The 15,665-nt window shown below is 38.9% G+C and overlaps 1 protein-coding gene across 1 annotated transcript in view; it reads left to right on the top strand.

Moving 5' to 3' along the window:
- KIAA1549L (KIAA1549 like) overlaps nt 1-14,712 on the top strand; it is a 78,159-nt gene extending 63,447 nt beyond the window's left edge. The window contains exons 20-21 of the mRNA XM_039724969.1: nt 3,595-3,743; nt 7,267-14,712. Of these exons, the coding sequence (XP_039580903.1) occupies nt 3,595-3,743; nt 7,267-7,548 (431 nt within the window). The 3' untranslated portion in view covers nt 7,549-14,712. The remainder of the gene's footprint in view (nt 1-3,594; nt 3,744-7,266) is intronic.
- The last annotated feature ends 953 nt before the right edge of the window (nt 14,713-15,665 follow it).

Here is a 15,665-nt window from a genome sequence, read left to right as displayed (position 1 = left end):
AAAACACTCATCCTGCAGCAGCACCAGAAAATGGCCTTTTCTGAAGGTAGGATCCAGCAGTAATGTCCCAGATGTTCTCTGTTCAAGTATGCCATTCTGCTGGCACATTAATCAGGACTCTGAATTGATAAAACCTAGTAAAACTGTAGAATTTTTAGGGAGGATATAGAGGGTGTTGGTAGCAAAATAAGTTGCAGTATTGGGACAGCTGTGTGACTTGTTTGTGTTGCATTTTGTACCAACCAAGCAAAGTGGGAGAGACAGGCAATGGGGGAGAAATTAGTTAGATCCTTCCAATATTTTGTCAGTCAAGAATACTGATCCCGGTTCTTGAAAACTTTTTTAAGGCTCCCTATTTCCTCTTGAGAAACTTTACCCCTACTCTTGTCACAAGAGTGGGCTACTGAGGAAGGCAGGTTGAAGGTACATAACCCCTTCCCTTCAAAACACAAGGCAGTGGAGGCAGTGGTGCTATTCAAGGTCAAAGATAATCTGTTAGCTCTTCACCTCTCCTCTTCTGGATGATATAGTTTCTGCCCAGAGCTTGTCTTTGGTCTAAAAGTCCCAGTTTTAAAGGTCTAGTCAGTTCCTGGTCCTTTTGATACGAGTTGTATTTATAAATTAATTGATTTAATCATGAGATGAAGCTGATATACTGTTTTTATGGTGTCTGGATAATATTTAGCTGGGAAAAAATATTTCAAAGGGGTTTTTATTGGCAAAATGTGTTTTCTTGAAGCATTGTGGAAAAGAGCTTACATTATTCAAAAGAATTTTTCATTAGTTCAAAGCTTTGAAATTAGTAGGTTTGTTAGACATTGCTCTGTTAATCTGCCAGAAAAAAAAATCTTCTTAGCTTCCTCAGAAGTAATAGAGAGTTATCTGCATTGTCTTTGACATCGCTGACTGAGAATCATAATGTGGCTAAGCAAATGAATTGTCAATTAATTAAATGCAGTAGGTTTGAAGGATCCATTCTACTCTCACTTATTGTCATGCCTGCTGCAAATAGTGCAGCACCTGAAAGGAGAAGATGCTCACACTCCCATTTCAAAACATTTCAAGCTATGAAATGTGCCCCACTACCTAGACCTCTTCTTTATGTGTGCAGTAATGGGGTCTGTGGGATACACTTTTTGATTGGATCCAGTGATGGGGAGATTTTATTACTGTGTGCTGCTGAAGGGTGGCTGCAGTTCAGAAGAGACAAAATGACCTTCCTGTACATTGTGGAGTTTGCCAGAATAATTCTGGGAGTAGTTGAAGGAAACTTTCATATGTGACAGGTGCTACAAAAGGGTAGGCAAGTAAAGACAAGGATAATTCTGAGAAATGTGCAGTTGTAATACAAGATTTCTAACATTCTGATATGAAAATAAATTTTTTTAGCCTCAGTACATGAAGAAACATTGCTGCAGGTGCTGATTTGGAATGTTAACGCCTAATCTCACTCTCATGCAGCCCAGCATCAGCTCTGAGATAAGGACGTTGCAATAATAATTTAGGATAAGGTATAACATCAGCCAATTGAATATTCATTTTGAGTAGTAGCTCCTTTTGTTGTGGTTAAATTAAAAGAGGGTTTGGTGTAGAAGCCATGTGCCATGTACAAGAGCAGCACTTTCTTCTCTGTACATGTATGAAGAATGCTCATTTTCAGCCTTGCTAACTCATTTAAAATAGGAACCCTTGTGCTGTTTATGACCTGGAAGGACAAATGATTGACCACACCTCTTCTCTTAGCCCACCTTCTTCCAAGCCATGGGGCTGGAGGAATTGGGATAGAGGTGGTATGTTTCTGCTCTGGAGAAAAAAGTGCTACAAACCATATTTTTACTCCTCTTCTTTTACCCCTGATTGCATTCATAGCAATTCTGGTCTGAGACTATGTGGGAGGTCATTGAGAAACTGTAAATATCTGGGTTTATGGAGACTGCTTTGGGGATGGATGTCACTGGTGGATTCTTTCTATCTCTGTGTACCTGCCCATGCAATGTCCCAGCATCTGTCAGAGTAGGCAGCATAACCCTCTTGCAGATTGTTCAAGAGCAAAAAATGTGCCGGGGCTGTAAATGAGATTCTGGGGGATGGATATTTGAAGCAGCCAGTAATTGATGCTAATTCAATTATACTCCATATGAATTTCATGGGCCTTCCCATGTCTTTGTGATTTTGTCAGCATAGTGGTATCATAGCTACTGAGAGCAATTAGTAGCAATATTCAAATGATGTGCAGTTGGAAGGGGGAGAAATTTTATTTTCTCTGCATTAATTCTAGTACAGAGAATCTGCCCAGCTGTGTGATGTTACTGTGCTTCCATTCCTCAGTGAAAATATTGGAGTTGTATTTTGTGTTTTTAAAGGGTTTACTGCCCTTTGGCTTTCATGTAAGTGATGTTATTTTTGCTATATTCTGTGAATCTGAAAAGTAAAATACATGTCCATAGAGTATACGTGAATAAACTGAAAACCTGATAACTGATGAAGATGATATGCAGCTGTCCCACCCAGGATTTAGGGATGAGGGTTTCATGCCCTCAGTGTGATGTTGGTGATTCACTGCTGGAGTCTGTCTTTGCATGTAAATAGACACTAGAGGAAGGAAAGAAAGTTGTTTGTAGTCTATTTTTAACTAGGCAAATACATGGAGTTATGATAGCAAAGGGAATATATCAAGGATATCTCAAGGGAAATATGCACATTAGGATGCTGGTCTTCCAGACAGCCCAGTGGATAATCTCTGTACCAAATTGTTCTTTGCATCTCTGTGGGCCACAGGAATCAACCTTCCCTGAAAGCAAATGTGACCCTACCCAGAGATCTGGCTGAAACTCTGGCTCCTTCCACACAAATTGGAATGTGATAGTGGGATTTTAATCCAGGAGGCTTCCTGGATATTCCTATGCATGCATCTTAATCAAGACGTGATAAGCCAGATTTGGAATCAACAAATATTTATTTGAGTTTTAGCTGTGGAATTTATGGCAGTCATGGACTGTTCTTGAGAAAGGAACTGAGCAGGTAGAACCTTGGTATTTTTACAGAAGCATTGAAGTTTTATGATGGAATTGTTGAGAGTACAGCCTGTTAAACTTATCCGTCACTCATTTTTGTAGGTTTTTAACCCATAAATAATATAGATATAATATAGTAATATAGATATTAATAATAATATTAATACTATAGCTATTAAGAAACACTGGGTAAACAGCAAAAAGAGAGGTGCATTATACTGAAACCCATGATAAAAACAGCTGAAAATTGAATATAAGGAGGCAAATTTATGGGGAAAAAAGCCTTTTCTCTAATGAGTCAAAGGTTTGACGAAGATCATTTGTTGCAAGGATCAAGTCCTAGGGACTCCTTACACGAAGGCTGTACATGGTTATGAGGACAACTGCAAATCTTGCCTTCTCCAGTATTTCCCAGCATGATGAAGTTGCTTGAGTCAGATGGGACAAAAAAACTCACCCAAAACCCCAAACAAAAAACCTCAACAAACAAACATGAAGTCCCTATTTCATAAGCACTATATTGTGATTTTCAACTGAAATCTCAGCTATTAATGACGCCTACTCTTTTTTCCTTTGACAGGAAATACGGTACCAGCAGTGTTTGCCATTCCAGCAAACCGACCTGGCTTCACAGGCTACTTTATCCCAACTCCTCCCACTGCCTACAGGAACCAAGCCTGGATGCCCTATGCTGGGGAGAATGAGTTGCCAGGGCAGTGGGCAGACTCTGTAAGCATCCTTGCTTTTCTAACCACCCGTGTTTTCTGTTTTGCACAGGAGGGATTTTCAGCAATTCTTCAACAAAGAAGCAGAAAAGGATAATTTTTCCTTGAATTGGAATAATCTCTAGCAGTGAAAAGCCATAAGAGATGGCTTAGACATAGATACCTCAGCTGTTCATAGCATGAACTGTGAGCAAGATCTTTAGAGGGTGGAATCATTCACTAGGCTAGGGCCTGGCACCTGTTTAAAGTTAGTGGGTTAGATGTAATTTTTGTTTCCTGAGAAAGGTTAAATTTTTAGATAGACACATGTCAGGAGAAGGTGATGCTGCCTCTCAAGGCAGTCCTGAGCTGTTTGTAAGTTGGGGAAGCATCTTACCCTCCTGGAGGCTTCTCTCAAGACAGCCTGGCTCCCAAATCTTACCTCGCAGCACTGCTGCAGCCCTGCTGTGCAGTGTTTCAGGTCCTCCCGAAGGCTGCAGGGACAGATCATAAATTAAATAATTAATTGCACAATCCCAGACTGGAACAGATGTAATTTTTAGCCCAAAGTAAACCTACATTTCAAAGAATTGAAGTTGAAACATCCTGAAATGAATTGCAGTACTTTATCATGTTTGAAACAATTTCTCAAATGTAGGGCTTTTTTTTTTTTACACAAGGGAAAAAAAGATAAATTCTTCTGCTTGAGCTCACATCTGGTATCTATGCAGAACCACTCTGGCTAAAAAACCTGGGAGACAGATTCAATTTCCTTGTGCAAATCATGAACAGAACATTTTAATGAATTGCAGTTGAAATCTAAGTTGGCTTTGAGCAGCTAAGCAGGAGACAACACAGTCACATAAATGTTCCTGGAGGCAGCTTTTTTGTTGTACACTCTTTATTACTGCTCCCTATGCCTGTGAGGAAAACAATTCAATATGACTTTGTGATGGAAGTCTGAATTTGAAGGCTGAACTGTCAGAAAAAAACCCAAACCTGTTCATTTGTAAGCTGAGCACACCTGCTGATGTGCCCCTGACCCCTGGAGGCTTGTGATGCTCTGGTATAAATTTCCTTCTCAAAGCTGCCTTTTAAAGCATGAAAAATATTTATTTTCCTTTGTTGTTTTGGTGTTTGTTTTGTGTTTATTTATTTGTTTTATGTGTGTTTTTAACCATTCTTACATCTTAAATCCAGGAGGCCCCTTGTATCTTAGCAACGATTTTAAACTTTTTCTCTAAGAGGGAAAAAAGCCATGAAACATATAAGGAAATTTTACTTGTCTCCCATGCATCCTCCCTTTTGTATCCCTACTCTTGATTGCAGTCCTGTGGAAAAAGAGTCAGGTATCACTTGTCAAAAGTGGAGACTGAAACAAATGGGTCAAAACTGCAAACCAAGTCTCCAGCCCCCAGCTCCTTCCTCTGGAAAGTGAAAAGTATAACCCTGTTGTGGGTTTCCTTGTCTTCAGGGAAAGAAAAATGTCTGAAAAATAACCATGACAATATAGAATTCAAAGGAAAAAAATGTTCCTTTTCACTTACCCATGGCAGAGCTTTAACAACTCTTTCCTACTCAGATTTTCAACCCACCAGTGGCTTTGCAGAAGAGGTTAAAATGTAGAAACTACTGCAGTTTCTACAATGAATTTGCAAATCTGTCAAGAAATTGTCTCTATTTGAAAAATCATTACTAGAGGAGCTAGTAATAGCATTAACAATATAGCACAGTCAGAAAGCCTGAATAAAAGTGAATAGCATAAAGATCTGAAGTAATACTCAGGTTTTCTCGGTAATACTCAGGGCTTGAATTTCTGGACATGTTCTGGTTTTTGAGCCTCTAGATTATAGCTTGATCACACTTCCAAGATTTTCTTAAAAGTATTGAGAACAGAGGCTTAATATCTATAAGATTCTTCATTTTCCACACATTTCTGCTAGCCTAGACTGTAAACAAGGGAGTAAAGGAAACAAGAGGTTTGACAACAAGGAATTATTTTATAAGCACAATTACTGTAATATATTATTCTCTGAGACAAATGGTAAGTATTGAAACACTAAGTTTTGTGGGATAAGGCAATTGTATCCACAAAGCCCTTATTTTCTGAACTGCTGGATGCTGCTTAGTGAAAACAGTAAATTGGTGGCCTCTAGTGGCGTGATCACATGTTGTTCTAGTAAAATCACCTTTTGAAGAGCCTATTGTAAACTAAACAGAGGTGCCTGCATCTAAAGATCACTTTCATATCAGACCTGCTTCCTACATTTTTCTCATCACACTGTAGTGAACATTAGTTTGATGTAGTTTGACATTCTCTTCAGCATTTGATGGATGCCCAAGGCTGTGGAGAGGATGTGTAAATCCTAGCGGTCAAGCTTCAGACATAAAGCTTTCTTCTAAATTAAGGCCATTTTGTAGACTTTTGGAAATCATAAATACTGTTTTTTATTTTATGCATTACAATCTTCTGAGTGCCAAAAAGACTGGTATCATGGTTCGTGGATTTATGAAAGAAATTTAATCTCTCACCGTGACTAAAGGGCCTATGTTATTGTTTTAGTTTTAGGGGATGTTTAGTTTTATGGGGATTAAATCTGTGGAGTTACAAAAATTATGTCATTCTGTTAGACATGGCCAGAAATCCTGACACTTCTGAGCAGTCAAACATCCCTTTGAGTCTTCAGTTTCCAAGTTGGTGCACCTGAGCTTATCCCTGGTGTCTGGATCTAGTGAGTTTCTGTCAGCAGCAGTGAGGCCTGACACTTGGCTGGCTTGGATTAGATAGAATTCAGAAAACTGCTTTCTGTTGTAGGTTTTTGGTGTACTAAAATCATGCTGTTTGTTTAAAACCAAAGTGTTTGCTAAGCAGAGAGCACACTTCCAGAAAAATCTTTTCCCTTGGACTTTTGGAGGTGATGATAAATGAGGACAAGCAGATGTGCTTTGTGCTGCCACAACTGGGACATGCATAAATGGCACATGCCAGGACAGGCATTTGTAGGCAGAAGCTTGTGGCATTCACATTCTCTGAACAGAGAGAGACATAATTCTCTCTCCCAGGATTTTTCCTGGAGAAGCACAGAGAGAAGAAGAGAAAACAATTCTTATCTCTATTCACTGCTCCTGTTGTTTTTGCACATGTGGAATGTGTTATGGAGATTGTTTACTGAGCGTGAGCTCTTAATTGGATTCTGGTGGTGATTGTTTATATTAATTGGCCTATTAGGTCCAAGCTGTGTCCTGACTGTGGAGACAGTCATGGGTTTTTCTTTAGTATAGTATCTCTTTAATATGGTATGATGTACTATAATATAGTTTTAATGAAGTAATTGTTCAGCCTTCTGAATCATGGAGTCAGATGCCAATCATTCCCAGACGTTGGGGTCGCCCTGCATTCGATAGAAGCTGGGAATTCTGAGGTTTGCATCCCCTCCATGTGCTCTCTGTCACATCTGGCCGTGCCCCGGGGAGGTTTGCGGATCCCGGCGGGCGGCACCACGGATCGATCGTCCCGCGTAATCCTGTGCAATTCCAATTCCCCGCAGGTGCCCCTTCCTGGCTACATCGAGGCTTACCCGAGGCCCCGCTACCAGCACAACTCGCCGTCCCGGCTGCCCCGGCAGTACAGCCAGCAGGGCAGCCTGCACCCCAGCCTGGAGCAGGCTCCGCTGGCCTCCGCCGCCGCCTCGCAGCAGAGCCTGGCTGACAACGACCCCTCCGACGCGCCGCTCACCAACATCTCCACGGCTGCCCTCGTCAAGGCAATAAGAGAAGAAGTGGCCAAGCTGGCCAAGAAGCAGACAGACATGTTTGAGTTCCAGGTCTAACATATCTTCTGTACACGGTGTTTGTGTCTTGCGACCTGGGGTAGCCAGGAAAGCAACTCCTTTAGTTTTCGGCTGCAAACTTTCTGTGATTTGTGCCAAAGCGATGGCATTTTAATCTGTCTGAAAAGTCAACACTATGGAATGACTGAAAGCAGAGCAACAGGGCTCTGAAGACATGCAATTCCGCTTTCCAGCTAAGGAAAAGCTGCCAGGAAACTGTTTCATATTGATGAGATCAACCATATGCAATTGTTTATCACTTTGCTCTCGTATTATGACCCATCATCACTAAAGATGCTGCTGAACATGTCTGTGCCACAAGAAGTTTCATTTACAGGCCCAGAGGCAGAGCTGCTGAAAATAACTTCTGCATGCCAAAACTTTGATTCAAGAAGAAAACTGCAGAACAGGGTTTGCTGAAGGCCACGGCTGGCATGGCAGTGGCCGTGTCAGTTGTTTGCTGTGGGACATTGTATAAGGGGTGCTGGTTTCAGCAATGCAGAGTCATTTCAGCCTTTTCATCCCAGAGACTGTATTCAAACCACAAGAATTCAACGTGGTTAACTAATATAAATAAAAGTCCTGTAAATAGCTCCGAGTCTCTTCATCCTACTAACAGTGCAAAGAAGTGAAAGAAAAGAGGACTGTGAAGAAGGTGAATGACATTTCCATCATTGGTGGCTACTTTGTCCCCCAGTGCCACTGATGAGTTATGGAGGAGATTTTTTTTTTCAGCGTGAGAGAATACAATGCATGAAGAGCCAACAAAGGATATTGGTGCTAAAAGCTTCCCAGAGAAATGTAAAAAGGTTATTCCTGTTTGCTCTATAATTGGGCTTTTCACTCTGAATGCATGTGAAGCTAGTAAACCTGAGACCTTTAAATCCTTCCAACCTGGAAAAATGAATACACCTGCTTGGATAAGAAAACCTCTGTTCAACACAGTGCTTTTTTCCCTCTTTCTTTAACAATGCTGTCTACTAAAGTGATGCCAGAAAGTGCTCTCTGAATCTGCAGTTGATTTTGATTGCGCTGGCACTGTGAAGCGCTGAATGTAGAGGACCTAATTACTATATTAACATGTAAATAAGTTAACAGCTACATGGATTAAAAAAAATATGAATGTTCTGTGAAAAAGAGAGCATTGCCAGAAATGATGTTGACTTTATATTGTGCAAGATAAAGGTCACTGATTGTTACACTGCGTTGTGGTAGGAATCCAATCCCAAAAGAAAATCAAAGCACTTGGGATGGGACAGTAGTTAATATTTTGCAGTTGTACAAACTTGTTGGAGGTCATGAACAGTTGTTTTCAGTTCCTTCAGCAATTAGCTTCAGGAACTGAAGTTGTTGCAAAATTTGTTGTGTTGGGCGTGTTTGATGTCAACTGGAGTTAAAGGTAATGTCCTTCATTTCAGTGGGTTATTTAGTTATCCTCAATTGCTATTCTGTCTGATCATTTCATTTCCCTGAGTTTCTTTGGTCTTAACTGATGTGAGAAAGGGAACTTGGTTTAGCTTTTTGGCCATCAGTAAATTGAGAGAAGGAGAGAGACGACTAGAATAGGGGATAGAAGAAGAAATTGATGAAGCACAAATTTTTAAAGCAGAGCTATTTTCTCTCCTAATAATTATATTATAAACCCTGAGACTGTGACGCATAATTATCCTAGAATATACAGACATCCTCTGCTCCAATACCTTGAATATTGCAGAAGCGTTTGGAATGCTAGCTAATCTTTCAATAAATGTGAAATTTCATTTTTATTATTTAAAATCAGATATAAATAAAATGTATTTTTGTAATTTCTATGTATATATGTGCTGTATATTTATATAAGTGACTAGTCTGCTATAGTCAGAAAATTTCCATAAACTAAGTGGAAAAAGACAAAAAAAGAAAGAAAGAATAAACCCCTGATAATTTTACTGATCAATATAAATGTGCTACGTCTGGAGGTCACAAATATACAATTGGGTGACTTGGATACTAAACAACCAAAGAAACTCAATTTTTCATGTAAGTACCAGTCTAGCAAAGACTGACTGCTGTCTCAGTTACCTGTCAGCCAGGTAATACTGATGTAATACAACACAGCCAAATTGGGTTAAATTAATAGCTGGCCAAGAGCATCACACGTTAGAATAACAACTAAAAAATACTGTGCCAAACTCAGTGTGCCAGAAAGACACTGGTTGGCTTCAGTGGGAATTTCACTCACTGGGAGCTGGGCTGAGTTTCTCTATTGAGCTTTGTCTATAAAAGCAAATTTCACTAGACCCCTCAAGCAGAATTCTGTTTATTTTTCAGTCATTTGGATCACTGTAAGGTAGGTGAAGACATAATGGAAGAGCAGCTGATTTTATTTAGCCTAAGCTGGTTCACAGCTGACTTAAGCTAACCTGGGAAGTGAAACCTGCACCAGGTCGTGCCAGCCACATTCCTGCATCAGCTTTATTTTCTCAGTTTTTGAATGATTCTTCTATGTAGCCCAGTGAAATTTTGCAAGTAAATGGTCCCTTCTGAGCAATGGGGGTGAAATGTGCTGTGTAATAAATTTCTCTAGCTTAGAGTCCCATTTTGCAGTTCTCCTGAGGCTGAAATGATGCAAGCAGCCACAATCCCATGGATGGGCACACTGAAGCCATAGAGGTGGGAAGGGTAATGTCCCAATGTATTCCCAAAAAAGTCACAGGAAACAGGGCATGCCAGTTTTAAACAGCATCTTTTGGACACTTAACTCCATTTTTAAGTCTGTTCCCACTCTTAAATTATGGCAATTTAATAGCTCTAGTGAAAATGTCTGAGGGTGAAGTCTCATATATCTTACACAATGAATCTTGTGTCTTGCCATACTGGAAACTAAAAAATTTGGAAAATACAGAAATGTCCAGGGTTTGAATGTCTGTAGAAAATGGAAAACCCCCAACCGAAAGCATTTAAATAGCCTTCTAGAAAGAAAAACCATTTCAGTATAGTTAAACAAAGTACTCTTCATACTTCTGATGAAGACCAGTTAGAGATTCAAACTTAATTTTGTTTGGTATTATTATGGATGATGTGCAGTCTACTGAATATTTCCTGAACCATCACTCTGAAACCATTGTGGTGCACTTTATTCAGAAAACCATCTTACATTCTTCATTCATGATGCCTTTTTATCCTGTTTGTAATATGTTTCTGTAATTTTTTTTTAAAGTATCAAGTAAGATTATATCAAGACAGTTAGGACATTGCTGGGAAAGAAAAATCATGCTGTAATATTTATACTGTCTGAGCACAAAGCAATGATAAAGTGAAAATATAGTGTACAAATAATTTGTAATATAATAAACATTTTGTATGGCTACAAGTACAATATAGTTTTTCAATACTGATTTCAAAGAAGAAAGTATTTGTGTTTAAAGTTATAACCTTGTCCAGATATATCCATACCATTTTTACTGAGAAAAAAAGTAGTAATTTAGCTTTTTCTACTCAATGCCCCAGTTTTCTTTAAAGATATGTTAAATGTTTAGGTGAAAGTACTGTTTACTGTGTACGTGAAATGTTGATGTTCTGACCACTGTCTGTCTTCAGATTTGTAGATCATCAGTAGGAAGAGTTGCAAATGAAACAACAAAAAATTCCTTCTTGGTATGTGTGTCCTGACCACTTTCACTTGGAAAAACACTTGTGACATTTATTAGCATCAGTAGAACAGTAACTTTAAAAGGATAAAAGGGAACTTGTTGGCAGTAATTTCTTGACTTGTTGGCAGTCATTTCTCGACATATTATCTGTGTTGGAGAGAAGCTCTAGCACTCAGTCTGGAAATATGAGTAATATTTGTATGTCATAATACTATGAGTAGAACTTGATAGAAATGCATGCAAACCCTATATATAGAAATGAGGATATTATCTTCAACAGTGTTAATTTCTTTTTCAGACTCTCTTTGAAAGATGAGGCATGTAAGAAGTGTAAGACAAAAATGAGAGGAAGCTAGAAAATGCAACATTGGGTTGAGTGGCAGAATTATTGTGTTTAAGGGCTGATATGTCACAGTTTCCATTACATTTCAAGATGTCTGGCTGTTAAAGACTTAATCACATTTTAATGCATGGGTTTTTTAGCTCTGCATTGCCCGTATAAGAGTTGACTGCCAGCTTCTAGAAGTCTGAGGGAGCTTGAAAGCAGCAAGTTTTCTGAGCTCACTGCATTTTGCTGCCCCTGATCATCCTGTGCACATCCCATCAGCTCCAAACTCTGTGTCCAACCAGTTATTGTCCTTCTCTTGCATTTCTTATACATTAACAAATCCCAGTGGCTTCCCAGTCCCCACTGATATGAAATGGCAGAGGGAGAGGGACCTTGCATGTCACTCATACCTACTAGAAAATGCAGCTTTCCCTTCATGGGTTAATTTTTAGCTCCAGGAATGAGCAACAGATTTCATTTTTGTTTATCAAAATAATTCAAAGTTTGTTGTTTTTCTCATTTTTTAAGGAGAAGAATACTCTTTGAGAAGGCTTTTTTTGAACTTTTGCCTTTCTCTCAGAAATAAATAATGCAAAACTCGTGGAAGGGAGATTTATATATAGGTCAGTAAAGAAATTGCATACTGACTTGCTCTTTAAAAATCTTTCAAGATGGCCAAGTCATGAAGGCAAAGCTGGTCAATACTGCAGAATCTCTCCTGCATTACACAATGTGGTTTATGTAGGTCCTAATTTTAAAAATAGTTTAAATGCCTTCAAATCATATAATATTTCATGCTTTTCAAATCACCTTAAGACAGTATTCTTATGAATATTGTATCATATTCATATGTATTTATATATGTGTGTGTCAAAACAAAAATAATTTCAGAACTGGTTCTATTTGTCCATCAATTTGTCCCCATCCATTTCAGGTTCCTGAAGGGGTACAGAGGCAGTAATGAAGAGATAAATATCACCATTGTTCTGATATGAAGCTCATGAAAGATGAGAAATGAGCCTTAAATAGTTAGGAGTTAGGTGGTCAAATGTACAGTAAATGTCTTGAAGATAATTACAAGTATCATGAAGAGGTGTTTCAGGAATTTAATTTTTTTCTTTCTCTTTTTTTTTTATTATTTGTTAAAAATAATGACTGTTTTAAGAAGTCCGACTTCATGAATTTTCCACACTCAATTCTTATCCAAGGAGTAAGTTGTTACTATATTGCATTCTATTAATAATTTTGTAACTTTAGAAACACGCATTTACCCATTGGGCAATAGTGGGTGCAAAGGACAGTAAATCACAAAGAAAGGCCATTCCACTGAGTACAATATTTAGAGAGCAGGTGAATTTCTCTTCCAGAGTATTCCCTCTTCACTGGAGCCCAGAGCATTTCTGTGCTGTGTAAACCAGCCCAAATAACATAACAAACTGTGCCATCAATTAAGGCCTTGTGTATCTGGCAAGGAGATCTGGATGTAAGTAAAATTGAAGTTTATTCCTTATCCCTGTCTTTATGTCATACTCTCCATGCTGCAATGAAGAAAAAACCTGAATACTTTATTTTACACTGAACAAATTTTAGTATTTCCTTGTATGACAAAGAGACTGGGAAGGCTTTTCCATTTCATCTTGCTATTGACTTCTGCAAGCTGTATTCAACATCATACCTGATAGGAAAAAAAAAAAAAAGAGAGTGAAGCCAAGGATTTTGGAAAATATGATAGAACCCATCTTGCTGAGGCTTAAATTTTGTCACAGGATTTAGCAAAGCCAACAGAAACAGCTCAGGCCTAACAAAAGGATCAGTTCTGGGCAGTTCCTTGGGTCTCATCAGAAAGCATCTGATATCCAGCACAGATATTCCTATGCTTTTTGACTTTTTATTTTCATTTAATGTCTTCCCTGCCATTGCTGTGCATTCTGAATTTGAGTTCTACATCGTGCACACAAAGAAGTGCACTCTTTACCTCGCTGATACCTGGTGTGGCAGCAGCAGCAACCAACACAGGACAGAAAATTTAAACAGCCATGGCACTGCATGGCTTCAGCCCATGTGCTTTGTGTGTTCTCCTATTAGTGTTGAGGCAAACCACAGCTGTAAGTAACATTTTCTGCTGTTTTACTGGCAAAACACCTCCTCCCTTCAAGGAGAACAGGGCTGAGGCAGTAACCCCCCAATAAATTTGCCATCACAAGTGTCTTAAAACTGTGCCAGGAGAGGAAGGCTGGTGTCTGGTCATGGGCGGCTGGAAATTGGGAGATGGAAGGTTCGTTTGCTTTGCTTCAGGATTTTGGATTGGTCCAAAATGTGACTGTGCCTCAGTGTCCCATCTGTAGGGCAGGGTGAAAGGACTGCCTCTCCTCACTGCTCTGCTGAAACTCAAACCCTGGACTGCAGTGGACACTTTAGTAAGAAGCACCATTTATTACTTCATGGAGCTTTGGGAATTGGTCAGGACTATAAAGTACCTATTCCTATGGTAGCATTTCAATAGATGTGAATTTACAAGGGAAAAAAACACCTATTGAAAATATTTCAGTATGTTCTAGGAAGCCTTTCCAATAACAACCTCTACACTTTTTTACAGAGATTTACAGAATTTATATCAATAAACTGTCTCACTTTCCAGGCAACAGATCTCACTCTCCAAGGAAATGAACTTTTCTTACATGTTTGAATTATGGAAAGGACTAGCTCTGCATGATTACAAACATTCATGTTATCTTTGGTGTTCACAGCTTGATTCACCTGAATTGTAATGGCTGTGTCTGTGAAACTTCCTCAAAATTTATGAGTGTTTCAGCTGTAAGTGGGAAAATTAATTTTATGAAGCTGCAAAATTGAGAGCAAATCTAAAGCCAGTCTAGGGATTAAATTGAGAGCATAAGAGAATAAAGAATTAAAATTTTATACTATGCAATCTGAAGGAAAATCTCCAAGACCTGTTATTTAAAACTACATGGTGATGGTAGAATTTTACATATGACTGAAAAGGGGGGATTTAAAATGTTCTGGGTCATTACAAAATTCCCATGTTTTCACTCTGAGCCATAGAGTGATTCTAGAATAAAGCTTACGAGTACATAGAATAGTTCCTTTCATGTTAGTGGCTATAGCTTAGAAGTTGTACACGTGTTTTCCTTGGCAACTTTGCACATGAAATAAAATATGTCTTAAAATCTGTGTTGCTACTTATTGGTTGTTCCTGCCGTGTCCTCCTCTTTAGATCCAGTTTTTGTGGTTTTTAAAATCATTTACTCAGGCCTGAGTTTCATGCTGTCAGTCTGAAGTAAAAGGAAGAGGAAAATGCAGCTTTTGACAGGGCTGCTTTTGTATAATTTGTGATGCAAGAAATTTGGAATAAAAAGTTCCTTTACTATTACTTTGTAGTTTCAGAGGGAAAAGGAGGCAGGAATGGATCTTCCAAAAATAGAGGATAAATGAACTTCCTAGCGTAAGTATCACTACTAAGGTTCTAGACAGACGGCCTAGTTAAGATATAATTTTTAAAATTTATATATGTATTTACATATTTTATATACATGCTGTGTCTGTGAGTACTTAAACTGCCTCAAGGGGTTGTTCTGGCTTTCCTCAAGATACACCAAAATCTGAGCCTATTTCACAAATGTTGACAAGTCTTCACAAACGAGGACAAGTTTCCCAGAGTTAGGTGCTGCTCAATTTCCCTACTTCCTGTTGAGATATTAGCTCTGAATTTTCAGGGCAGGTGACTGTAAAATGCAGCAGACACTGCTGAAAACAGAAAAATCATTTCATGATGGCTTAATGCTTTTGGATTTCCTTTCTAATCTGTCCCTGAACTAATTAAGGCAGCTTGACTTGAAGATTAATTTAAATTCTAATTATCTATTGTAATAAGGCTGAATATCTATTTGGAGAATTTTAATGTGGCAAACTCAAACACAGCAGTGTGAAATTTAATGTACCCAACTGCTTGGTATAAAATAATTTCAAGCTGAAATGCATTCTGGTTTTTGAATAGCTTTGCATCTCATTTTCCCCACCACAGAGCAGCCAAGGCCATTTGAGGTTGCAGAAGTGAGACCTGAGGCTCTCCCTGGGGAGCACCTGGGTGTCCCTGCAGGTGCAGACTCAGGCAGGCTGGGAAGGGGTGGCACTCTGCT

Source organism: Passer montanus, unplaced genomic scaffold, assembly GCF_014805655.1.
Source record: "Passer montanus isolate IOZ18808 unplaced genomic scaffold, ASM1480565v1 scaffold54, whole genome shotgun sequence".
In the NCBI taxonomy this organism is placed as follows: domain Eukaryota; kingdom Metazoa; phylum Chordata; class Aves; order Passeriformes; family Passeridae; genus Passer; species Passer montanus.
This window is presented reverse-complemented; position numbering and strand designations above follow the sequence as displayed.